Consider the following 26,731-nt stretch of genomic DNA (forward strand, 5'->3'; position numbering starts at 1 on the left):
GCAGGGAGTCCCTGGGGGCTGACGCATTACAGCTCAACTGCCTGCAGTGCTCTCAGCTGCCACCTTGGTGGCTTCTCAAAGGGAGACTGCATTTCCCGTTTTTACTTGTTTTCACTTGAGCCTGGGGCTCTACCGCATGAACCACAGCCCTACTTCCTGCTTTTTACTGGTTCACTGGAGATGAGAGTTGTCCTGCTTGGGGGAATTCTTGAGGACAGGATGTTGGGGAGATCTTCCTTGGGTACCAAGGCCATGCTCCCACAGCCGGGGCCTGGCGCAGCCCCTGGGGTCCTGCTGGAGGTGCCTCTGGCCTCGTGAACCCTCAGTGTCCCTCAGGAATCAGAACACGCGATGTCATCAACATGCTAGCATTTATTTCAAATATGCAAAGTGGCATGCGCAAGCACAAATCTAACTTAGGTTCTTGCCAGGGCTCCAAGCTGAGGCCACACGAGGGTGGCCATGGCCAACTGTGACAGGCTGGGGCTCCTCAGGGCAGCCTGGGGTCCAGTATAGCAGCGCAGGGCTAAGGGGGCTGGGGAGGGGGATAGAGTCTGGAATACCTCACCAAAGAAGCAAGCAGAAATCCCATGGGGGTGGGGTAGGGGGACTGTGCAGCCCTCTGGGACTCCCTGTTTGGTGGTGAATCAATGTAACCTATGTCCTGGTTACAAAAGCAGGCCTGGAGGGAAGGCTCCTTGGCTGGTTTTAAGGTGTTCAGGAGATCTGGGGGAGGGTTGTGCCAGAGCCCGGGTGCACTCAGGTCTGGGACTCAGACCACTAGCCATGGCTGCTATGGATGCTCAGTGCTAGGGTCACTGCTGACCTCGGCCGCCGCTGCTGGGGCTGGGGTCAGCCTGGGGTGGGCATTGGGACCCTGGACCTGGGGGCCTGATGTTTCAAGGGGACCTGGGCACTGCTGGGACAAGGACGAGGACAGTACCCGGGGAGGTGGGGGATCTCTGGCGAAAGGTAAGTAATTAGAAACAGCTAAGCAAGCGGGGGGGGGGGGGGGGAGGTGACCCTCGCTGTCCGGGGGCTCTGGGGTCACTGCCACAGGTCACCAGCCGCCCCCTTGTCACTCTCGTGGAACTTGTGCAGGTGGTCGGCGAACCTGGGAACAGGAGCAGATATGAATGAGGTGTGTGGGTGAGGGGGCCGGCACCTGTGGCGCATGGGGCCGGGGTGCCGGGGGGGGGGGGGGGGGGAGGGCTGAAGGCATCACAGTGGGGGAGCTGGTGGCCGGAGCTGCTGGGGGTCGGGCTTGGGGTGGGGGCCCCGGGGGGAATGCTCACTTCTTGGCGCAGGTGGCTGCACAGTCTCTCTCAACGCTCTCGCTCCAGGCCAGCTTGTAGAGCACCTGGCCGGGGAGAGGGGACACGCAGTGAGTGCTGCCACCCAGAGGTCCTGGCCTGGGCCTGCGCTCTGGGGACAGAAGGGCTCCTGTGTCCCCAAGGCCCAGGGTATGTGGGCCCTAGAGACAGTCTTGACCTGCCAGGCACTGTGAACAGAGACAGCAGGACCCAGAGCTTCTGGGCCCTAGTGCAGCTACCTCTGGGGGGACGGCCATCCCTGAGGCTGGAGCCTCCCATACCTGCAGCCCACCTCTCACTGGGCCTCAGTGTCGGTCCCGGCATTCATTGAGTCCCCTATGCGCCTGGGTGTCCTTCCTCTGTGCTGTCCCCTGGGGGATGAGGTAGACCCGCCCCCTCCCCACCGAGGTGCCCACCTCAAGCTTCCCTTCCACCAAGGTCCCTGCAGGTCACCTGGGGGGAGTCACCCAGACCCCTTCTCCAGAGCAGCCTGGCTGTGACCCAGGCAGAGGCCCTAGAAGGGGAAGGGAGTAGCAGGAGCCGAGGGGTGGCTCCCTGCTGTCCTAAAGGCCCTGTGTGTGGCAGTTGGGAGATGTCCTGAGTTGCCTGCTGCTGTCTGGATGCTTACCAGAAAGACCAGGCAGTGCAGGAACAGAGTGTAGAAGAAACCGATGGTGCGTGCCATCTTGTTGGAGAGAACCAGCCGTCCCTGGGGAGCAAGCGAGGGCAGTGGGTGGGGCAGGGCTGCCCCAGCTCCCACGAAAGGGGCAGCAGGGAGAGGGACAGGGCAGGCACCTGGCTACAGGATTTCTGGGCTGTGGCGCCCCCTGCAGCCCAACCTCAGGCCCTACACCCCATGGTTCTGCCAGAGGCTGGATGGATCTCGTCTGTGGGGGTAGGGGGAATGGATGGGTGGGGGTGGGGGAGGGAACTTGAACCACACCCCCAGCTGCTTTTGTTGGCATGTTATTTTTGAGACAGGGTCTGGGCTGGTCTTGAATCTGATTCTCTGGCCTCTACCTCCCAAGTATACGGGAGTACAAGCATGCACACCCATGCCTGGTCCACTCACGGCAGGGTCTGCGCTCTTCGAGAGGCCTCTCCAAAATAGGGTGTGTGTGTGCGTGTGTGTGTGTGTGTGTGTGTGTGTGTGTGTGTGACGTGACAAGGTGCCCAGAGTCAAAGGCTCAGGCTGTCCCTGGGGCTGGCACTCACCATGCCGAGGGTGGCCTTGTCCCAGGGGCTCAGGCTCAGGTACTTCCTCTGCCGCTCCTGAAGGGGGGTGATGGAGGCCTGAGAGGGCCTGGGGTGCGGAGGGGTTCCTACCCCGCCCACAGAACCTGGGGTCACAGGGCCCCCTTCTCTAGGTGAGCCCCCTAGGGGAAAGTTGTGCATGGACAAGGCAGGGTTCTACAGGGAGGAGGGGTGTGGGCCCCCACATTCCTCTAGGTTGCCCAGTTCATCGTGGCACCCTCTCTACAGAGAAACATGGAGGCCACTTGGGAGGCAGGGCCGGGGGAGGCTGGGGGCTCACGAACCCGCTTGCTGAAGGAGGAGAAGGGATCCAGGCGCTCCTCGTACTGGGACGAGTACCGCTGCTCGGTGTCATCGCTGCCAGCACCCTGCGAGGCCAAGGACCGACCAGACAGTCACGTGATGCCCAAAGGGGAGGCAGGCTGGCTGACACATCCCAGCCCAGCCTCAGTTTCCTTATCCAGGAAGGGAGCCCTGGGAGTGGGTGCTGTAGTGTCAGCACCTGCCAATGCCCACCCTGGCTGCCACCTCTGAACACCCACAGAGACCTAAGGAGATGGACTGGTAAAGAAGACCTTGAGGACAGAGTTAGGGAGACTCTGCAACTCAACAAACAAGCCTGGTGTGGTGGCTCACACTCAAAAATCCAGCCATGCCGGGCGCCAATGGCTCACGCCTGTAATACTAGCTACTCAGGAGGCTGAGATCTGAGGATCATGGTTCAAAGCCAGCCCGGGCAAGAAAGTCCATGAAACTCTGATCTCCAATAAACCACCAGAAAACCGGAAGTGGTGCTGTAGCTCAAGTGGTAGAGCACTAGCCTTGAGCTGAAGAGCTGAGGGAAAGCGCTCAGGCCCAGAGTTCAAGTCCCACTACCAAAAAAAAAAAAAAAAAAAATCCAGCCATGCAGGAGGTGGAGGTAGGAAGATCACAGTGCAAGGCTGGCATTAGGCAGACATGAGACCCTGTCTGGGAAAACAAAAAAGCTGTGCACTGGTGGCTCACCCCTGTAATCCCAGCCACTCAGTAGGCTGAGATCTGAGGATCATGGTTCAAAGCCAGCCCGGGTGGGAAAATCCTTGATACTCTTTTTTTTTTTTTTTTGGTTGTGGGGCCTGAACTCTGGGTCTGGGTGCTGTCCCTCAGCTCTTCAGCTCCAAGGCTAGTGCTCTACCACTTGAGCCACAGCACCACTTCCAGCTTTTTCTGCTTATGTGGTGCTGTGGTATTGAACCCAGGGCCTCATACATGCAAGGCAAGCACTCTACCACTGAGCCACCTTCCCAGCCCCTCCATGATACTCTTTTTTTTTTTTTTTTTTGGTTTATTTTGCCAGTCATGGGGCTTGAACTCTGAGCCTGGGTGCTGTCCCTCAGCTCTTTAGCTTAAGGCTAGCGCTCTACCACTTGAGCCATAGCACCACTTCTGGCTTTTTCTGCTTATGTGGTGCTGAGGAATCAAACTCAGAGCCTTATGCATGCAAGGCAAGCACTCTACCACTAAGCCACCTTCCCAGCCCTCCATGATACTCATCTCCAATTAACAACCAGAAAACCAGAAGTGGCACTGTGGCTTAAAGTGGTAAAGCACTAGCCTTGAGTGAAAGAGCTCAGGGACAGAGCCCACACCCTGAGTTCAAGCCCCACAATGGACAAAAATAAAAATAAATAAATAAAAATCTAGGGGCTGAGAAGGTGGCTCAGTGGTAGAGCACTTGCCTTGCATGCCTGAGGCTCTGGGTTCGATTCCTCAGCACCACATAAGCAGGAAAAAAAAAACCCTAAAGCATGAGGGGCTGGGAGTGTGGCTCCATTCATAGAACATCTCCTATAACAAGCTCAAAGCTCCAGTGCAAATCTGATGCCAAGAAATAAAAGGCTGGGAGGGCTGGGAATGTGGTTTAGTGGTAGAGTGCTTGCCTAGCATGCATGAAGCCCTGGGTTCGATTCCTTAGCACCACATACACAGAAAAAGCCGGAAGTGGAGCTGTGGCTCAAGTAGTAGAGCACTAGTCTTGAGCAAAAAGAAGCTCAGGGACAGTGCCCAGGCCCTGAGTTCAAGCCCTGGGACTGGCAAAAAATAAAATTAAGTTAAAATAAAAAATAAAAGGCTGGGAGGGACAAGACAGCTTAGGGTGGCATTTGTGTGCAAATGACTTTTCGTTTTTCTCAAGAAAAAACTGGAAATGGTGTTGAACTCCTGGGTTCAAGTCATCCCCATGAACCCCAAGCAGCTGAGTTCACAAGCATGTGGCCCAGGCCGGGGCTTGGAGGGTTTGGGGTGGATTCCTGGGTGTGTGGGGCCAAATCAGGCCCCCGTGGAGGAGGGCAGGAGCCCATAGTCCAGAGCAGCGCTTGCCGGCAGGGTCCTGGCGCCCTCTGGTGGCCCTAGGTGGCTCCAGCTTGGATGGGTGGAGATGGAGAGCTGGTCCCCCATGGTTTGGCGGCAGGGTTCCTACCCTGACTGTCAGCTCCTTCACTCACTGCCCACCAGGGCCCTTAGCTTGTAGCCACACACTGGGTGGATTTCTGTGCTCTGCTTTGATTGGCGTGAGTGATGGATCACATTCTGTTTTTTTGGGTTGTTGGGATTTTTTTCTTTTGTGCTGGTCTTGGTACTTGAACTCAGGTCCTGGGCATTGTTCCTGGGCTTTTTTTGCACAAAGCTAGTGCTCTACCACTTAAGCCACAGCTCCACTTGTGATTTTTTTTTTTTCTGGTTAATTGAAAATAAGAGTCTCTCAGACATGGGGCTGGGAAGGTGACTCAGTGGTAGAGCGCTTGCCTTGCATGCCTGAGGCCCAGGGACAGTGCCCAGGCCCAGAGTTCAGGCCCCACGAGCGGACCCCCCTCCCCCCCCAAATAAAAAGAGTCTCTCAGACATTCCTGCCCTGGCTGGTTTTGGACTGCGATCTTCAAATCACAGCTTCCTGAGTAGCTAGGACTATAGTCATGAACCACTGGCACTTGGCTGTTTTTATTTTTTTATTTTTTACAGTTCTGGGGCTTGAACTCAGGGCCCGGCACTGTTCCTGAGCTTCTTTTTCTCAAGGCTAGAGCTCTACCATTTGAGCTACCATGCCACTTCTGCCTTTTCTGTTTATGTGGTAACTGAGGAATTGAACCCATGACTTCATGAATGGTAGGCAAGCACTCTACCATTAAGCCACATTCTCAGACCTCCTTTTTTTTTTTGTTTTGTTTTTTGCAGTACTGGAATCTGAACTCAGGGGCTTGTCCTTGTTGAGAAGGTGCTCTGAGCCACCTCAGCCCTTGTTGCTTTAGTTTTTGACTAGGCCTTCCACTTTTGCTCAGAGAGGTCTTGGCCTGTGATCCTCCTACCTTGGCCTCCTGAGTATCTAGAACTAGAACTATAGGTGATCCCACCCCCTACACCGAGATGGGTTTTTTTTTTTGTTTGCTTGTTTTTTTGGCTTTTGTTTTTGTCGGCCATGGGGCTTGAACCCTGGGCCTGGGCACTGTCTCTCAACTCTTCAGCTCTAGGCTAGCACCCTACCACTTGAGCCACAGTGTCTCTTCTGGTTTTCTGATGGTTTATTGGAGATAAGAGTCTCATGGACTTTCCTGTCCAGGCTGGCTTTGAACCGAGATCCTCAGATCTCAGCCTCCTGAGTGGCTGGGATTACAGACCTGAGCCACCGGCTGGCTAGGATTACAGACCTGAGCCACCGGCTCCCAGCTGGTGTTTGATTTTTATTTTGGTGGTACTTGGCTTTGAACTCAGGGCCCTACTCTACCACTAAGCCATGCTTCCAGTTTGTTTTTAAGATAGTTTCTCAAAACTTCTTCCTGCCCAGGTGTGTGTTTGGGTCATGACCTTTCTGAATTTTTTGCTCTCCACTACAGCTGGGCTGACAGGCCCATACCACCACCCCCAGCTTCATCTGTGGAGATGGGAGTTTTGCAGACCTCTCTTCCTGGGCTGTCCTGACCCTCCCAATCTCAGCCTCACACAGGGTTAGGGAGACAAGATGCCACCATGCCCCGCCACTGGCTGAGCAGGGGTCTCTCATGTATGCCTGTGCTTGCCTCAAATCTTGATCCTCCCAATTTTAGCCTCCCACTAGCTAGGATTATAGGCTGAGCCACTGGCATCTTCAAAATATGTCTAAAACACAAGTTCCCCCATGGCCTGTCCTGCACATTTGGCACATCTGGGGTTAAATTCTGGGTTCTTGGGGTTGTCTGGTTGGCCAACCTCTCCCCACCCCCCTTTCACAAAGGCAGTGCTTGGCTTGCAGGCACTCAGTCCACCTCCCTGACTCTGGTACCTTGCCAGCTCTGGGAACCAGATCCTCCAGGCTCCCACTGGGGTTTCTCCTGAGCTTAAGGAGTGGGAGACTGGGCGGAATCTGGGGTTTCCCACCCTGGAGACTAGCATCCCCTGTGGCTTCCTGCTCACCCGGCCAGGATAGCTCTGTAGGAACTTGATCTTCTCGAACAGCTTGACGTTGTCTGCTCTCAGGCTGTCCAGCTCGCTCTGCAGAGCGTTGATGGTGTGCTGGGCCAGGCGGCTCTCCTGGTGGGGGGAGGACTCCACATTGGCTGGGCACTGCTCCCTCTCTGTCCAAGTCATCCTGGCCTTCCTGTCCCCTCCCGAGCCCCACTGCAGGCACAGGTCACACTGGGGTAGAGCCTGTGTATTTGCTTTTGAGATTTGTTATTTCCCAAAGGTCTGGTGCTGAACACATGCTCCATGCTGTGATGCTATTGGGAGATAGGAGTTAGGGGAGGAGCCAGAGTGGGAGGCGGGGGCTGATCTGGAGGTGGGGCTTGAAGGGGAGCACATGACATTTTGTCATTGAGGCCTGATAGGATCTAGCTCCCGCACCCAGCTCAGGGCTGCACAGTGTCCCACACTGTGTCCCCATTACAGAGGATCTTGTGTATGGGACCTGGCCTAATCACTGGGCTTGAATCACTGAGATTTTTTTTGTCGGTCATGGGGCTTGAACTCTGGTTCTGGGTGCTGTACCTGCACTCTTCAGCTCAAGGCAAGTGCTCTACCACTTGAACCACAGTGCCACTTCCGATTTTCCAGGTGGTTAACTGGAGATAAGAGTCTCACAGATGTTCCTGCCCGGGCTGGCTTTGAACTGTGACCCTCAGCCTCCTGAGTAGCTGGGATTACAGGCGTGAGCCATCAGTACCCAGCAGCCAGCAGATTCTTCAGATTCCTTGCTGCTGACCCCATGGGATCCCTGGATGTCACCTGGAGTCCCCCCCCCCCCGCCCCCGCCTCACGCCTGCCCTGCTTCCTCATCCCCTTCCCCACCCCCCACCCCCAGTTCAGGCATTTCTTCCTGGACTACGGGTGTTCTGCTGACCATCTCTCCGTGGCCTCTGTCCTGGACTGGCTGCATGGGGGACCCATCTTCCTCTCCCGTCTTGTGACCTCACTACCCTGCTTAAACCATGGGTGCAGGGACCCAGTGTGTCTGTGTCCTGTGCCTCCTCCTGCAATTTTGGCTGGAGAATCCACCTTAAACACCTCCTGCTTTTCTCTGGACTCCTCCAGGAAGCCCTCCCTGACTGCATGGGGCAAACCCAATCCCACTGCCAGGGATGGCTGGCAACAGGCCTATCTTCCTGGCTCTGTGCCCGAGGGGACTCAGACTCACGGTCTCCAGCTCCTGGTTCCGGGAGCGAAAGCGCTCCCTTTGGCTGCAGATGATGGACAGCAGGGAGTCCACGTGGCCCCCGGGCAGGGTGCCGGCCGAGGCTGAGGCTCCTAGGAGGCAGCAGAGGGCAGCTTGGGGTGGCGGCCTCCAGGGAGTTCCAGCCTCACCACAGCTGTGCGAAGCCCCCTGGGTCAGGGCTGCTGCTTGGTGCAGGATGGGTGGAGGACGGGTGGGAGGAGGCATGGGGGGACCCCACTCCCTGTGTCCCCTGTTGGAGCCTGGGGCCCCAGGGTGGCCTCTCTGTGCTCCTGAGCTTGGAGGTGACACTGTGTCTGTCACTGCAGGGTCTGTGGGAGCTTGTTTTTTGTTTTTTTTTTTGTCAGTCATGGAGCTTGAACTCTGGGCCTGGGCACTGTCCCTCAGCTCTTCAGCTCAAAGCAAACGCTCTACCACTTGAGCCACAGCGCCACTTCCAGTTTTCTGGTGGTTAATTGGAGATAAGAGTCTCATGGACTTTCCTGCCCGGGCTGGCTTTGAACCGTGATCCTCAGATCTCAGGCTCCTGAGTGGCTAGGATTACAGGCGTGAGCCACTGGCGCCCAGCTTCCCCACTGTATTTGGCTCAGCAGCTGCTGGAAGCCAGGCAGTCCCCTCCAGTGCTGAGGCCACAGACGGGGCTGAGGGTCAGGAGGCCCCGTGGCCCTGAAGGCTGCTATTGCTGGGAGACTCCTCATCCTTTTTGGGAGAGCAGCACTCTTTGGGGTCTGGGTTGTCAGCTTGCACCTCTTTCTCTTTCCCCCGACCTTTTGAGTATGGGCAGCCCCACCTTACCATAGAACAGGTTGGTATCCTTAATGGGCTCCAGAATCTTCTCCAGGCCTTGATCAGCGGCTCCCTGTGTGTAAGAGGGAAGGATGGGGTACACCTCCACAGGGTGGCAGGGGCTGGCAGCTCACCCCTGTAATTCCATCTACCAGGGAGGCTGAGGTCTGAGGATCATGGCTCAAAGCCAGCCCAGGCAAGAAGGTCTGTGAGACTTATTTCCAGTAAACCAGTTTGTTTTTTTTTTAAGCCAGAAGTGGAGGCATGGTTGGAATGGTAGCGTGCTAGCCTTGAGTGAAAAAGCTAAGGGACAGTGCCCAGGCTGCAAGTTCAAGCTCTAGGATCGACACATACAATAAATGCAACCAGCGAGAGGTGGTGATGGGGCCCAGGGCCTTGGCAGTGGGGCGATCCTGTTCTTGCCTCTGGCCGGGGCTCTCAGGGCAGAGGATTGAAGATGGCCCCTGGATACCAGGCACTGTCTGTGTCTGGGTGGGCTGGGGGTCTGTGGAGGGTACAAGGACAGGTATAGGGTGGCTAGGTGGTGGGGTGCTCCCGGAACGGTGCTCACCTCGGCGTCCGGCCGCTGGATGGACTGCAGGGTGCTGAGGTCTTGCTCCAGGCGGGCGATCAGCTCCCTCTGCCCAGCAGCTGTGGCCAGGGCCTCAGTGGCGTGGGCCTGCAGCTCTGCACAGCGCCCTGCAGCGGGGGGGGGGGGGGGGGGGGAGAAGGCGATCATCAGAGGGGCCTGAGGGAAGCCTGGGGCCCTGCTACCCACTGTTTGGTGAGGCCACTGCCCAGGAGACGGCTGGGCAGGGCCCCCAGGGAACAGATGCCAGGTGTGTGTGTGGTGGGAGACACAGGGGGCCATGGGGGGACACGGCACCGAGTGTTGGGGATGCAGGTGTCCCTGGAGACACATCGCTGGGAGGTGGGGTGGGAGATGCAGGGATACCCCTCCCCCCAGGACATGGTGTGAGGTCCCCCCCACACCCAGGGGGACATGGTGCTGGGGGGGAGGCAGGGGTCCCTGGCTCTGCCCAGGGCCCAGTTCCCATTCCGGGTGTCCCCTTGCCTCTGCCAGGCAGGACAAGGAAACCCAGCTTAATTTTTTTTTCTTTCCCTTTTTCTTTGTGGCCGTACTGGGGTTTGAACTCAGGGCCTCATGCTTGCCTGGTGCTACCACTTGAGCCTTGCCTTTAGGCCTATCTCTATCTTTCAGATGGAGTCTCTCATTAACTCTGCCCAGTGCTGGCCTCAGACCATCCATGGTCCTCCTCTCTCTGCCTCCCAAGTCGCTGGGATGTCAGGCGTGCACCACCAGGCCTGTGAGTGCCAGCTTTCCACCAGAACTAATGCCCTGGGCATGATGACGTTGGGGACCTGGGGCAGAAGGGGCTGGGAAAGGCTGGGTGGGCGCCATGAGCCAACCCAGGAGGGCCACTCCCCCAGCTGATGTGTCACCTGCGTGGCACCCTGCCACAGGCTCCAGTGCCAGTGGGGGTGAGGTGGAGGCCCCCAAGTCTCCCAGGTCCCCCTGCCTGGAGCCCAGAGGTTGTGTTTGAAATTAAACCGATTCAAGCTAACTCTGGTGGGAGATCTCTTGCCCTGTGTGGGGGCAAGAACATGGAAGTTCCCCAGCCTGTGCCCCTCGGGGTCCTCCGGTGCCTCAAGGGGAGCCTGTGGGTGCCCTGCTTCTGATGCTGTGTGGCTCTGGGCTGGACCCTCTCTGGTCCTCATTTGTCAAAAACCTCACTCAGCGTCCCCTGGGGTGGGTGGTGTGGCCACCAGGGGGCACCGTGGCCTCAGAAATGCACAGAGGCTCCATTCTCCAGTTAGTCCTCAGATATTTGGGGAGCCCTTTTACTGAACCCCACAAGAAGGTGGGACTGGGGCTCAGGCTAGATCTCAGGGCAGGACTAGGCTGGGGTTTGACCCTGGTGACCCTGATGAGAGGCCCACCCAGAGTTCCATGCCTTGGCCACCTGCTCAGGGGGCCAGAGCGGGGGAGCAACACAAAGGTGACATTGTGTTTGGGCTGAGGGAGAGCACTGGCTCAGTTCCTGGCACTTGTTGTCCAGGGAGGATGCTGACCTTAGCCCTGGGGATACAGCCAGGGCCCCTTGGGGACAGGACTGTCGTCTGGCCAGATGGCCCCTGTCCCCAGAGGCCAGCATACAGCAGCTGGCTCAGCCCTGCTGGAGCCCAGTGTGGGGGCCGTGCGGGGGCCGCCATTCTCATGCCCACCAACAGCCTCCCCCCACGTGGATGGTTTGCTCCTGGAGCTGTGTGGCATAGGGAGGGAAGGGGGCTGCTGGGGTGGATGCCCACTCCCCTGTGTGGAGGACAGATCTGCGTGCGTGCAGAAGCCCTGGGGGCCCATGCTCTGTCCAGCAGGGGACAGAACTGTGGTGGCCTTGAGTTTGACAATGGGGTCGCAAGAGGCAGGGGGACCTCAGGGCCTTGGCTATGGGCCGCGTCCTCCGCAAGAGGGACAGTCATGCCCATGACTTGGGGCCAATTTCTGGGGGTGGCCCTGAGCAGGAATGTTCTAGAACATCCTAGAATGGTCTTGACGCCTGGGCCTGCCCCTGGGCATGTTATCTGACTGATGTGGGGAGCCCATTCGGGTGAGGCAGCAGATTCAGGGACTCCACTGAGGATCGGACCCAGCGAGGAGGCCTGTACCCCACCTGGGGCCCCTGAGATGGGGAAGGGGTGGGCAGCAGCTTAGCTTGGCGCTGGCCTATGAGGTGCTGGTGGACAGATGGAGAGAGGGGATGGTGGGGACTAGGACCTGGGGGCCTGAGGCCCAGAGTCTTGTGGGGAGGGGGTCAAGAAGAGATGGCAGGAAGCATGGGAGAAATCAGGGATGCGCCTGGGCTCCAAGTAAAGGCTGAGCTGACTGCTCAGGAGGCCAAGACTGGGAAGACTGAGGTTCAAGGCCAGCCTGGGGAGAAGTCAGTGAGACTCCATCTCAACTAATGAGCTTGGTGTAGTGGTCTCCACCTGCCAGATAACTCAGGAGGAGTTAGCTATGGGAAGTGCCATGCCCTGGGTTCAAATTTAGAGGGAGGCCAAGCGGAGGGCTGTAGTGGGCCGGCTGGGGACCTCCAGATGGGGGGCCTGGGGCGCTCACCCACTTGGATGGGGCCTGGCGGTGGTAGGCAGAGTGGGGGGTGTATGGGGCAGAGGTGGCACTGGCCTGGGTCTGAGGAGGCTGCTGAGTTTCCCAGGGTGCTGCACACAGAGGCACAGCAGACCCCAGCAAGGTCCAAGTTGGCATTAGGGCGTGGGCCCCCCCCCACTCAAAGGTTGAGGCACAGAGAGACGGAAACCAGATCACGTGTGGACTCAGGTGGCCTGGGCTGGGTGTGTGCCCACGGCTCCCCCCTCCCTGCTCTGGACTGCGTGTCTGTGGGGCCTGGCCCACCTGCTAGGCCAGCACCCACCCCACAGTACTGGAATCTAGAACACACACAGGTGTGCACGACCCCCCACACCAGGTCCCCTAGGCCTGTCACAGAGCACTACCACCTTGGCTCGGTCCCAACTGCAGCTTTGGCAGTGAGCGCCAGGGCCCCCAACCCTTCACCACCGGCTGCTCCTCTCCCCAGCGCCATCTTGGGGCTCCATCCTTGGTTGGACCCCTCTTCCCTCCCCTTCAGCCCTGGCCACCTGGATGCTGTCCGAAGCTGATGACTGCACGGAACCTCCCCAGTCCACACCTGGCCCCAAACCTTTTCCTTCATGTCTAGCCACCTTGCGGCTTCCGCCAGGCTGGTTTATTTCGGCAAGACTAAGGGACTGAACTCTGGGCCTCATACATGCAAGACACTTGAACCATGTCTCAGCCCCTCTTAGCCTTGGTTATTTTCATCGCCTGGGCTGTGAACCTCCAACTTGTCACTGGGGAAGACTGGCACTCACCAAAGCACTCCCCTGAGCATTGTAGAAATGTCCCACTAACGCCAGGCGCTGGTGGCTCACGCCTGTAATTCTAGCTACTCAGGAGGTAAGATCTGAGGATCATGGTTCCAAGCCAGCCTGGGCAGGAAAATCCATGAGATTCTTATCTTCAATAAATGACCAGAAAACCGGAAGTGGAGCTGTGGCTCAAGTGGTAGAGCACGAGCCTTGAGCTGAAGAGCTGAGGGAGAGAGCCCAGGCCCAGAATCCAAGCTCCATGACCGAGGGAAAAAAATGCCCCACTATGCCCAGATTTTGGTAGAGATGGAACATGGGGATGGCCTTGAACCTTGATCTTCAGATTGCTGCTTCCCAAGTAGTGAGGATCACAGGTTTGAGCTAGCCTGAGAGTGAATCTGAGTCAACTGCATTCCCCTCCTCACTGGGTCTGAGTCACTCAGAAGCACCTGCTACTTTCCAGGCCCAGGGGCGTGGGTAGCTCTTGGTGCAGGTTAGGTCATTTGCCAGCGGCAGATTTATATAATCTTTTGTTTTTTGGTTAGTTGTGGGGCTTGAACTCAGATAAGAATCTGGGCGATGTCCTTGAGCTCTTCAGCTCAAGGCTAGGGCTCTACCACTTTGAGCCAAAGAACTACTTCTGGTTTTCTGGTGGTTAATTAGTCTCATAGATTTTCCTGCCCCAGGCTGGCTTTGAACTGTGATTCTCAGATCTCAGTCTTCTGAGTAGCTAGGATGACAGGCATATGCCACCAGCACTCTGCTATGTATATATATATTTTCAAGTGATCTTTAAGTAATTGTACAAAGGAGCTTCAGTTCAGTGGCCTGTCTATGTGCATACTGCGTCTCCTTTGGTGTCTCCTCTCCCATCCCTGTCCTACCCCACAGCTGCCCTCCAGATCTGGCTTCATCCTGGGCACCCATGTCAGGGGGACAAGGAGGGGGACCTGGCTTTCCTGCCATCCACACCACCGGCCTGTGCCTCTTCCTGCTTCAATGCACTCTGCCCCTTGGTCTTTTATCTGTGCCAGTCCTGGGGCTTGAACTGAGGCCTTTTCACACAAGGCTAGCCGCGCTCTACCACTTGAGTCACAATGCCACTGCTGGCTTGTTTTGGTAGTTCATTGAAGATAAAAGTCTCATGGGCCGGGCAGCGGTGGCTCATGTCTGTAATCCTAGCTACTCAGGGGGCTGAGATCTGAGGATCACGGTTCAAAGCCAACCCAGACAGGAAAGTCAGTGAGACTCTTATCTCCAATAAACCACTCAGAAAACCAGAAGTGGTGCTGTGGCTCAACTGGTAGAGCGCTCGCCTTGAGCTGAAGAGCTCAGGGACAGTGCCCAGGCTTAGAGTTCAAGCCCCACAACAGAAAAAGAAAAAAAAACTCATGGACTTTCCTGCCCAGGCTGGCTTTGAACTGTGATCCTCATATCTCAGCCTCTTGAGCAGCTAGGATGACAGGCATGAGCCACTGGCACCTGAGTGGCCCGTCATTTTTACAGTACCCTTTTCAATGACTCCTCCTTGCTCAAGACCCTCCCCCCCCCCGCCCAGGACCCCTCAGACGCCCCCAGTGTTGGCCGATGTGCCTGGGGCCCAGCAGGGACTGCAGACAACTTGATTATTCCCTCAACAGCGAGTGGCACCATCAAACCTTACCTCTGTACCCCACTGCGCCCCACATTCTGCCCCAGCCCTTTCTATGGACCATCTGAATGTCTGGGGCATCGCCTCCTCATGATGGTCACAGCAGTGGCTACCAGTCCACTCACGCAAACTCCCAGCACTGGTGCTCAGAATAGACTCCACTAGCCCGGCCCGGTCCCCTCTTTAGGCCCTGTAAGCTCCCAACATGGAGGGGCACGGCTAGGTCCAGGTCTCTGCCTGGAGAAAGTGCCCCAACATGGGCCTGCCGTGACCACGGGGGGAGCCACATCCCAAGACGGGCCCGCAGAGGTCCCGACCAACACAGGCAGACAGGAGTTTGCAAGTGTTCAAGTGCCATGCCCTCGGGGAGAAGCCTTCACCATCTCCCTCAGCTCCCAAGGCCTGCAACCTTGTTCTGACCTACTGAGCGGTAGGGACGAAAGCAAGGCGAAGCCCTGGAAGGTCGGAACTTTGCCTGGCATGGGGCCATCCCCCAACACGACCAGTTATCTCCCATCTTCAGCCTCTAGAGCCAGCAGTTTCTAAAAAGCCCTGCAAAACCATGCACAAAACCAGGTGCGGTGGCACCCACCTGTGATCCCAGAAGTCAGGAGGCAGAGGCAGAAAGATGAAGATTCCCAGGCCAGCCTGCCTAGGCTCTACAGTGAAACAAACCCTACCTCAAAACCAGCAAACAAAATCAACAATAACAAAAAAAATCCCAAAGCAAACAACAACTCTACCAAACTATTATGGTACCACTGCGGTTTTGCTAAATGAAATCACTTTACAAGCACTTGGGGAGACGCTCTGGGTAAAAAGACTTTGTGCTGTTAGTTTGTTTTGCACATTTCATGGTTTGAGTTAATAGATTCTTCAAAATCTATGGGGTGTATGCAATCTGGCCAACAGGAGAGTTAGGATTATTCATCACCAAACTGGTACACTTAAGGTTTTATATGCTAATTTCCCTCCATGGGAATGGGCCTCCCATTGGAGGAGATGCTCTGATGCCCCGCCCTGTGCTGTGGGGTAGGTGGCCACTGATGGGAGTGGGCCAGGGCCTCATGGGTCACATGGCCTCCATCTCAAACCTCCAAACCAAAACACAGGTGAGTGACTGCCAGGCTGGCCAGTTAATACACAACACCCCAGATCGTGAGTGGGCCATCCTGGCAGCCAACTCTGCAAAGCCTTCCCCACTGCTCCTGCCCGGTGACGGCATGATAGAAGGGACCCCAATTGTTGTAGAAACACACAAACCACCATCTCCTCCTCAACAGCCAGTGCTAACCAGTGCCGCTGGCCTGTCCTGCTTTGTCATAGTGCTAGGGCCAAAGTAAGACCTTCCCCGAGCGGAGGAGTTCAGGCCACAGGCTGGAGCTGCATGGCTCGGAATGCCTGGCTGTGCCCCCACTATGTGAGGAGCTCCCACAAGCAGGGAGGCTGCCATGTACCCGGAAGTACTGGACAGTACATGCATAGGGAGGCAAGGGCGTGTCTCCAGGTCAGAGTGCTTGCGCCGGATCACTTTTAATAAAAACAGCTGACACAGGGTTGTGTTTGTATAAAAGATATTTACTTCAATGATCACACCTAGGGTGCTAGTGACTAATACAGGGTGCATCTCAGTGGTATTGCTTTTCTATGTCATAGAAGGACCGTTGTACAGTGTTAAAGGACAGACATATGGCTAACCAGACAGAAGGGACGACGCCCAGGGACGGACGGGTGCCTCTCCACCCCCACGCCAGCCACATCCACTTTGATTCTTGCAGGAAAAACAAATAGCCAGAAATCAGCGATGGACCACCGAGACACAAGAGGCTTCTCAAAGCTATTTGTACAAAAAAAAAAAAAAATGATGCTTTTTTTGTTGTTTTCATTTTTGTTATTTTTCTTGTTTTTCTTTTCTTTCTTTTTTGGTCAATTGGGTCTTTTGTGAGAAGGAACAAAAAAAATCTCTGTGATTGTTTAACAAACGAACTTTTGAAACATCTAAGACTTAGTGCGTTACAGAAAATATAAAATACTGCTAAAACGTCGACCCCCCCCCCCCACCATGTGCTGGGAGGAGCGGGGCGTGGAGGGGCCTTGGGCGGAGGCCGCCCGGGTGCGGGCCTCGCCATGGGGGACACGTGTCTTGTGCTGTGGTTAGTAGTCTGGGCAGGAGCGTGGGCCACCGGCTTGCACAGGAAGTAGTTATTGCACAAAAGGCAGAGCTAGGTCTCCTATTCCACGGGAAAGGGGCTCCCCCCCACACGTTTGTAACAAGCTACTCTCAAAATGCTCAAGAGTCCAATGAATTCTCATGTCTCCAAAATGCACAGCGTTTGCCTGTGGCAGTCTCAGAGGGCGGGGCATGAGACACTTGTCTTTGCAAGGAAAGATGCAGAAATTGGTAAGAGAGAGAGGAGGGGGGTTAGGGGGTAGGGGGGAGAGGGAGAGGGGAAGAGAGGGAGAAAGGTGCATAGACTAATTGTAGAGAAAAAAAACGAAAACCCAAGGAGAGGGGATTTTTTTCCCCCAAAGATGATAAAATTGGGAACCTCAATCATTTCAGAGAAGGGGTGAAGTCATGGCATGGAAGATGAGTCAGGGGCTGTCTGGGGGCAGAGGCCCTGCCTTGGGCTACTTGTGCGGGATCCTCCAGCGAGAGGGGACCCCCAAGCCAGCCCCTGTACCCTCCCCACTGATTAGCCAATCCGGTGTCTTGCTGGCAGGCCTTGTTTCACTGTCCCCCCAAGTTAACCATCCTGGAGGGGAAGGGCTTCCCCCATACGACCCCTTGGCCCGGCCCGCTCAGGCGCTCACACTCCAGCCATTTCACGAGGAGGTTTGCAGCCAACTCTGAATGCAGGAATGACAAGGATGCCCCCCTCCCCCCAGCGATGCAGGTATCATAGAAAACCCCTCTGGCTCACAGGCTGCGTCACAGTGCCACCGCCCCCCTAATCAGGGCTCACCAAAGAACCTTCATGAACCCAGTAGTCTCAAGAGGCTGTAGGAGGCTTTGGGGACCTGAATGTGGCTTCTCTATGCTTCCCTCTGCTGTTCCTGATACTTCTGGCACCGGTAGCTTTTAAAATTTTTTGTTCAATTCTCTCATTCAAAAGTTTCAGATGTATGAAGACCACGTCTTTGGGTGGCTGTTGGGGAGACAGGTTCTGTACCTGCCTTACCGCCCCCCCCCCAATTACCAGGGTGTGTGTGTGTGTGTGTGTGTGTGAAGACTGTGGTCACTGGGGTGACAGCAAAAGCAATCAGGACACAAAACAACACACACACTCCTGATGAGCGCTCAAATAATAATAAATACAAGACGATGGATAGAAAGTATTCTTTTCTTGAGGAAACACTTTCTAATCATCTTTCCCGCACTGGCAGGTCAGCAGCAGGGCATCTCAACAGGGGAAAGGGGGTGGGGGTGGGGGCAGGAGGGACAGCTGTGATCTGACACTTGGGGGGGGGTGGCTCAGTGGCTGAACCCCAGGCTAGGGTAGGGAAAGTGGGAGAAGGATTTATTTGCCCTTCAGTTTCATGAACACACAGATCTACAGTGAATATAAACTCATCCGCAACCTGAATTGTCCTGGTCTAAAGCTTACTTCGAGTTCATTTGGTGTGCAATTCGCGGTCTTTGCAAAATGAAGAAACATGATTTCATTGCACAGAGCTTTTACACATAGCCATCTTATATTTAAGTGCTGTTTAAAGCAAACTCAAAAAAAAAAAAAAAAAAAAGGAAAGAAAAAGAAAAGTAAAAGGGAAGGAGGTGAGCGGGAGCAGTGTGAACCGGAAGCAGCCCACGGCACGGACGCATCTGGCTGAGGGTCTATCTTGCTTTGCCAACGAAAAGTTCCCACACTTGCGCAATGTGCTTGTGTCAGAGCTGTGACATCGAGGTTTAAGGCACCTTTTCTTTCTGATCGCAGAAAGCGTGATACATAGCAGAAATTAAAGCCACAACAGTACAGAAATTACAGTGACGCAGACTCCACTTCTTAACATTACAAAGAAAACGGACCCATGCAAAGCAACTCAAAGGCGGTTTCAAAGTTGACGCACAGGGGATCGGACGGGGAGGGACACACACAGCCAAATGTCTTTCTCTCATCAGCTTTTTCTTTTTTTCTTTGAGCCCCTCTCCTCCCCCACCTCCCCGAATTCTTTCCCTACCATGCTGAACTTTTAAAGTTAGCATTTTGGAAGAGACCAGGTGCTTTGGAAATGTCTTGTTAAAGCTAAATGTCATTTCATCCCCAAATGAAAAAGTGAGGCTGCCCCGAGGGCTTGGATCTTTGGAGGGGAGTGGCAGAGCAAGTGCTGTGGGCAAGCCATGGAGGGGGCAGGCAGAACTGGAAGAAATGGCTTTCCAGCCATGGGAACTCAGACACCAGGGCTGGTTTTAGGGTCTGCTGGCTGCCTAGGGGCCTCTTTTCCATCCAGACTGGCCCTGAAGGTCTTGGCCTTGGCTTTCAGCCCATCTCTCAAGTTTTTTTAAAACATGAGATCTTTCTGGAACTTTGTTGGGGAATTTGCTTTCCTTTTTATCCTGGTAGATTTCATCTACAGAAAGGGTAATCTGCTGAGTGAACTTAGTAGTCAACTGGACCATTCTGTGGGCCAGCTGGCCCAGTGCTGGCCAGGCTAGGCCCTGGGGAGAGGGAGCCAGGTTCTGGTAGAGTCCCAGGCCACTACCTAACCACCTGAACACAAGCCTTGCCCTGGTGAATGAATGCCTGACCACCAAACCACACAATCCTGATTCCCAATTCCCATCAGAAGATTTGGGCCTCCACAGTGGAGGCCCAACATGCAGTCTCAGCACTAGAGGCTGCTTTTCTTCAGCACTGAATGGAAAACGGGAACTTCTTTTTTCTTATTTGGCCATACTGGGGTGTGAATTCAGGGGCCTCTGCTTGATAGGTAGGTGCTCTATCACTTGAGCCACACACCTAGCTGTTCTGCTTTATCAGGTCTTGCATTTTTGCCTAGGGCTGGCCTCAGACCACAATCCTCCAACTCTGCCTTCCAAGTAAGCTGGGATTACAGGTATGCTATTTGGGGAGGTCAAGGCATGCAGGCCGCAGAAAAAAGCCCATGACCCTTCCCTATGCCTGAGATGTTTGCAGATCAAGGGAGAAAGCAGTCATGCTGCAGCAGTCACCACCACAATGCCAGAAGTGAGAGAGACATGGAAGGCGGTGGTGATCCATCAGATCACGTGCCAGCTGAGGGCAGCCCAGGACAACAGGGCGGCTGGGATGGATCGTGACAGCTGTTCAGGAAGCTCACACAGCAAAGGCCTCTCGGCCACTCCTGCACAGGACACAGCTGCAGGAGAAGCAAATCCGTGAACCCCGTATGGCACAAACGCCTGTCTTCACAAAAAGCTGGCCTGGTGGGCGGGCAGCCGCGCATCCCCAGTCCACTAGCCGCATCAGGTGGGGAGCCCCGGTGAGGTAGACAGGGACAAATGAGGAGTGTGAAGACAAATGAGGGGGGACAGTGATGTTCCAGCTGCTCTAAGGCCCCCAGGGATGGGCCCGCCACGCCTGCAGTGCCGCCATCTCCCAGCACAGCTGCTCCTGGCCCAGCTCTACTAGGGTCATCACCGGGTCACTGGTGCTAATCTCAGAAGGGCACATGCACATACCCCAGCCATTTTCCAGCAAGATCTGTTGGAAAAGTCAGGGGAACAGAACACACAGCCCAGAAGGCTCACCACTGACTGACTTTTCTCTAAAGGAACAAAGAAATACAGTCTGATTGCCATGATCCTAGGCCTGAGACACAGCACCATTGCTCTCTGTGCGGGTACTACAGCCAGACCAGGCTACCTGTGCCAGATAGATGGTTTTCAAGTGGGGAGGGGGACATGTAGACAGGAGGCTGTGGGGTGGGGAGACACTGTGCTTTGGGGGTTTGAGGACCTGCCTTGGAGGACGGGGCTGAGAGCTGTGATCTACCGCCTCTCCCAAATCCGCATCCTGGGAGCCAGACCCTAAGCCATCTCAGGTGACTTAGCTAGATAACAGAGTCTGGCACGTAGCCACGACTGTCCTTTCTAGTGGCAAGTCTGGCAGAAATGGGTAGGCAGTCACACATTCTGACTCCCAGGTGAGCAGGGATCTAGGCCTGGGGGAAGTGGGTAGGTCTGAGACAGAACCCCCACACTGGCCACCTGGATAGCACAGGGGAACTCGGGCAGGATGGGAACACTGACTTTAAATTAGCCCTCCACCAAGCTAGCTAAGTAGTGGCAGAAGTCTGAAGTTATGAATGCTGTCTCCAATTAACAAAAAAGAAGCCATTTAAAATGGTATAATGGAGCTTATAATTAAGTGTTAGTGTTTTATAGGGAACCATTTCCCCTGGGGAGAGGTACAAATTAGCTTTTTAAGCCGACAGGGCATAAAGAGGAAGGAGGGCTGGCTGCCTGCGGGAGCTTGGCTGGGCTCCCCAGCCAGCCAGTGGAGGTCACCACGAGGGGGCGCTGTTCAAGGCACTTGAATATTGCTTATCACGATGAAAAATGAACCCTTAGACTCAGACTGAGGGGCCTGGACACAAGTTTCTGCGTTATCCTGTGGCAGCTCTTAGAAGTATTACAGACAGTGGTAGCTTAACCCAAAAGATCACAAGGTTAGGATCTCAATGGAAAAAAAAAAAAAAGACAACAGAGGAACAAATATATACCCAGAGCTGTAAGAAAAATCTAACCAACTGATCGCATCAAGCATCCAGATGGAAGTCTGGCGGGAAGAACAAGAGTGGAAATGAACAGTGACTGAGTTCAAACATAAGAAGCACCTCCCTCCCCTTCCATCCGCCCATGACTGAATTCCAGCATGGCTGTTTTAGACTGTAACCATTTAGCCAAGAGAACCAGACAAATCTAAACTTTTCTGTTTCCTCAGATTTAATCCCTTAGCTAAGCAACAGTGAAGCCTACTAGTCTGTTACTTTCCGCTCTCAGGGTGATGAAAGTTAGGTCTTAAGAGATGCATTTCATAGAGGGCAAAGACCCCTTGAGGTTCAGTGGAGGGGACCCCATAGTCCCATCTGCTCAGCCTCTCTCTGTCCTGAGGTTTCTGGGTGTGACCTCACTGTTAGCCCGCCTCCAGCTGGATATCAATCCATTTCCTCTTGGCCCCTCTGCCATGAATTATCTTCCCACTAAGCCAGATTGCAAGTGTGGACATCCACAACCAAAGACAAAGGGCCTGCATCCCAGCCTCCTAGAGCCTTCTGGAAACTTCCCATTCATGAAAAGACACTGTCTTTAGTGTAGAGACTCTTTAAGATCTGTGAAAACTCTTAAGTGCTGCAGTTGTAGGTTTAAAGACTGTAAATGAAATACGGAAATTCTAAAGCATGCAAAGAAATGTGCTTTTGGATTTTACAGTCTGAGTCCTACAAGGTAAGTAAGTAATAATCAACACACTGTGTGACCGCGGGAGCAGACATTTAAAATTCCAACTCCCTCCCACCCCCCAATCCAAAAAAAAAAAAAAAAAAGAAAAAAAAAGAACAAAGTAATATTAATTAAACTTAAGAAATAATGAATGCACCATTAAAATGTCATCCAAAGATGTTGACCTAAGACAAAGGTTTCCATGATACACAATACGGTCAAAAGCTTTCAATCAGTAATATACAGTATGACAGCTACATCTTGAAAATTATACCCAATACTGCCGGCAGTCTATCCCTCTAAAGAGTATTTGCCCCTTCCATCCCTTCCTAACAATCAGATAATAAAATACAGCACCTATAAATAAGCAAAAAAAATATATATATACCGAAATCATCTATTGTTAGTTTAAAGATATGGCAATTAAAGGAGTCTAAATTAGCAAACTTGTAGAAGCCGTAACTGATAAACCAGCTTATTGAAAAAGGTGGCAGTACTGCACTCTATGTGTGCACAGGTACTTAAGAAAATACACGGACGTAGAAAATTGCACACACGCACGCACACACACGCTCCCATCCACCTCTGAACTCACGCATATACACATAGACAACGGGAGGAATCAGAGACAAGTTAGACTTTTTTCCTCTCTTTTTTTTTTTTTTTTGTTGATTTGTACTTAGACTGCTCTAAACTGTGCATAAAAAGAACTTCCCAAGAAAACTGAAGGAAAGGGCCAGTGGTCTGGGTTGGAAGCAAAGAGCATCAACGTTTTGGTGTGTCTGGGTTGTTTCTACAGGGGTGGGAGCAGAGCCCAGGTTGCCCCCTGTCCCGCTCCTGCAGGGAAGAGCTCTTCCCACATGGATCACAGGTCCTCAGTGCTTGTGGTGGGAAGAGGGGAAACATAGCGCGCCTTCATGGCGCTGGGGGGAGGAGGGGGAGGGCAGCGGCGCCTGGGTCCATCAGGCACCCGGGAGTGGTATCAAAGGAGGTGCCTTCTGTTTGCCAAGGAAAGGTGCCCCTCCCCCACTGCCAGCTGCGACCTGGCTGGCCTACCCTTTCTTGCAAGGCTGGGACAGGACACACATAGACGTAGACACCATAAATTAAACAAAATGAATGGGTTCACGCTACAGTTCCAACTTGTCTCCTAAGCCTCCGACATATGAGGTCTGATCAACGTGCTCTCCGGTTAGAGGTTAAAAAGCAGATTATAAAATACCTAGATTCGGATCTTTTCTTTTGTCCTGATTTGGCCTAGAATGGAGCGTATTAAACAAACTCTGGCCAGCAAAAGCCCAGAGTTAGTTAAAGCTATGGATCAATGTGTACTACGTCAGGAGTCTATTCACGTACAAGAAAACACTACGTCAGCTACCACGAAATCAAGATACTTTCCTGATGTGACTTGTCTTTTTTTTCTGTTAAAAAATACGTGGAGTCAATGTGTTTTATTTCAATTCAAAGTTTCAAACGAGAAGATTCTTTTCTTGAAAATATTTAGGAATCCAAACTAGTGTGTTTAGAGTCGGCCTGACTGTGCAATCTCTTAGTGGCAACTGGGCAGCTACAAAAGCTTTCTTTTTTAAATTTTTTTTCTGAAAAATCCCCCCCCCCTTTCCTGGTTTAAGAAGATAATAGTGTATTATCGCTCTGAGCCATTAGATGGCAGATAAAAAGCCCCCTTTTAATATGTGGGTTTGATTTTTTTTTTTCTCTTTTTAAGCCCACACGAAGAGGAGGGCGCAAGGCAAAGCTGTAAAGAGTTATTCCAGAACCTGTGGAAATCACTTAGGGCAATAAAAAAAACACTTGAGGGTACAAAAAAGCTTGACTACACATTTCCGTTTTCTTCCTTGAAAACACGACATAGATTGGGCTTAATGCTCCTTTGTTTTCTATATGCACCTTGGCCTATGGCGATTTTGCCCTGTGGCCCGCAGGGCGGTAAGTGCGCAACACGTCCAGGCCTCGGCTGGGCTCGGGTGGCCTCGCTGGGCCGGGCCTGGCCGGGCCGGGCCCGCGATCCGCTCCACCTGGCCCGGGCGCTCAGAACTCCCATTCGATGGGCTCCTCGCGGCTGGCGGCCTTCTCCAGGCGGTGGATGATGCTGTTCAAGTTGGCGGCCTTCTTCTTGCGCACCGGGTTGTCCCGCGAGTCCCGGGCGCCCGCGGCGTCGGGCAGGCCGAAGAGGCTCTGCAGCGAGCTGGGCCTGCGCACTGCGGCGGCGGCCGTGGTGGCGGCGGCGGCGGCGGCCGCGGCAGGGACGGTGGTGGCGGCGGCGGCGGCGGCGGCGGGCGCACTGGTGCTTGGCAAGGCGGAACTGCTCTCGGCGGCGCCGGGGCCCGCGGCGGGCGCGGCGGCTGAGGTAGCGGCGTCCTCCCGGGCGGCGGCGGCGGCGGCGGGCGCGGCGGGGCTGGGAGTGGGGCCGTCGGCGGGGCCCTCGGGCGGCGGCGGTGGCCGCGGCCGGCCCGCGTCGTCGGCGTCCTCCGTGCCCGGGGCCCCCGAGGGCTCGGCGGGCCGCGGCGCCTCCTCCGGCCCGCGCTCGGCCTCGGCCTCGGCCGGCCCTCCCTGAGACTTGGCAGCGGCCGCGGGGCCGCCCTGCTCCTCGGCGTCCGCGGCTTCCACGCCGTCGCAGCTGTCGCCCTCGGAGCCGGGCGCGGTGCGGCCGCTGCGGGCCGACGGCGAGTCGCTGGCGCCGGCCTGGCCCTGGCTCCCGGCCTGGATCTCCTCGATGAACAGTTCTCTGCGGATCCGAGACCTGCGGGGCCGGCGGGAGACCAGACAGGCGTGAGATGGGAGCTGCGGTGGCGGGCCGCGCCACCCCCGCCTCTCACGGGGGCACACGCGCAAGCGCACTCGCGCGGGGGTGCAGGCGCATGTGCGGACGCACGCACGCACGCACGGGCTCCCCGCCGACCCCCTGCGTCCCAGGACGCGCTTCCCCTCCAGTGTAGTCAGGTCTCCTGCATTAATTCCCTCCGTGAAAGGAGCAGACCTCCCGCACCAGCTTCAGGACGGCAAACAAGTTTTGCCTGGCTCAGGTACTGGGGCTTGAACTGGGGGCCAGGGCAGTGAACCGCTAGGATATAGGTACAAGTCACTGGCGCCAGGCTTTGCTTTCCTTCTGAGTCGGGATCTCCCTGTGTAGCCCAGGCTGGTCTTCAATTCCCCATCTCCTGCCTCCTGAATGCTGGGAGTGCCAGTCCTGGGGCCTGAATTCAGGGCCTGGGTGCTGCCCCTGAGCTTTTTTGCTTAAGACTGGCACTCTACCAGTTGATCCACAGATCAGCCACTTCTGGCTTTTTGGGTGGTATAATGGAGGTCAGAGTCTCACAGACTTTCCTGCCCCAGTTGGCTTCAAACCACAATCCTCAGAACTCAGCCTCCTAAGAAGCTAGGATTGCAGGTGTGAGACACTGGTGCTTCTTAAGCAAGCTTTAACTCCAGCCCCCAGTGGAAGATGTGTTGTGGGACGGAAAAGCACCGCCTCCTAGAGAAAGGGCCGGCCCAGGGCCCCAGAAGCCACCGTGGCCCCATGAAGGGGCTCCTGTTAAGCTCCTTCTCCTTCATCCTCCAAGGGCTATGTGGGGCCAGCTGTTTGTTTCTTCCCCAGTGCTGAAAATTACAAATGTCCACTGCTGGGCAAATAAGCACCAGGCCCAGGGTCATGCAGAAGTGGGTCATGTGACCCAGGCAAGGCCTTTGGAATGGCACAGTAGCCTCTCTCCTCCAGGAGAGCCCCAGAGCTCTTCCTGTACTGCTGGTGGAGTTGGGAGGAGTGAGGCCAGCACCTAGGGCCTAGCTGGCCTCCTCTGTAGTTACCAGCTTCCTGCAGGGAGAGCCTGGGAACCCCATCCTGAAGTCAGGACCTGAGATGTCCCACAAGGTCCTAGGGAGTAATGACCTCCTCCCTAAGGTGATGCAGGGGGCCTGGGAAATGTGGCATCAGGTGACCAGTGGCTGACTGGAGGGTGGCTCTTGGGTGGCTAGGACACCCAGCCTCACCCCGCCCAGTGGGAGGTGGCAGGGTGGAGGGGAAAGGTTTGGGCATATCCCAGGCCTTTAGGAAAACCTAGGTTTTTTATGTTTTAGTAAGTTTTTTTTTTAATTGTGAAAATACAGTACAGAGGGGTTACAATTACATGAGCAAGGTAAGGAGTACATTTCTTTTTTCTTTTCTTTTTTTTTTTTGGTTGGTCGTGGGGCTTCCACTCTGGGCCTGAGCACTGTCCCTCAGCTCTTCAGCTCAAGGCAAGCGCTCTACTGCTTGAGCCACAGCGCCACTTCTGGTTTTCTAGAGGTTTATTGGAGATAAGAGTCTCACAGACTTTCCTGCCTGGGCTGGCTTTGAACCATGATCCTCAGATCTCAGCCTCCTGAGTAGCTAGGATTACAGGCATGAGCCACCGGCACCTGGCATGAGTATATTTCTTACCAAGCAATCCTTTGCCTCCTCCTTTGTTTTTCCCCTACCATCCCTTCCCTCCCACCTCCTCAACTACACTCCCCCCTACCTCCATCCCCCGACCCCCAAACCTAGGTTTGAAGTCTGGCTTTGCTACTCTATAGCTGTCCAACTAGGACAGGTCATTGTGGCCTTCTGAACCTTAGTTCTCTTATCTGAAAAAAGTGTCTTCCTTGCAGAGAGAGGAAGATGAAGTGGCATATTGACTGTAATGCTGGACACAAAGTAAACAAAG

At 54.8% G+C, this 26,731-nt stretch overlaps 1 protein-coding gene across 7 annotated transcripts in view; it reads right to left on the bottom strand.

Moving 5' to 3' along the window:
* Positions 1 to 352: 352 nt before the first annotated feature.
* The window catches only part of Cux1 (cut like homeobox 1), a 256,975-nt gene continuing 230,596 nt past the window's right edge, over positions 353 to 26,731 (bottom strand). For 5 of the 7 annotated variants that reach the window (XM_042686505.1, XM_042686504.1, XM_042686503.1 and 2 more), the window contains one exon: positions 18,286 to 24,789. In XM_042686505.1, the coding sequence (XP_042542439.1) occupies positions 24,078 to 24,789 (712 nt within the window). In that variant the 3' untranslated portion in view covers positions 18,286 to 24,077. Of the gene's footprint in view, positions 1,115 to 1,295; positions 1,361 to 1,941; positions 2,023 to 2,528; positions 2,586 to 2,851; positions 2,936 to 6,989; positions 7,107 to 8,208; positions 8,319 to 9,039; positions 9,104 to 9,601; positions 9,730 to 18,285; positions 24,790 to 26,731 lie in introns of those variants that run through there. The other 2 variants (XM_042686510.1, XM_042686509.1) reach the window with 1 other exon arrangement.

The sequence above is a fragment of the Dipodomys spectabilis genome, unplaced genomic scaffold (assembly GCF_019054845.1).
Source record: "Dipodomys spectabilis isolate Male_0828 unplaced genomic scaffold, ASM1905484v1 ptg000098l, whole genome shotgun sequence".
NCBI classification, from domain to species: domain Eukaryota; kingdom Metazoa; phylum Chordata; class Mammalia; order Rodentia; family Heteromyidae; genus Dipodomys; species Dipodomys spectabilis.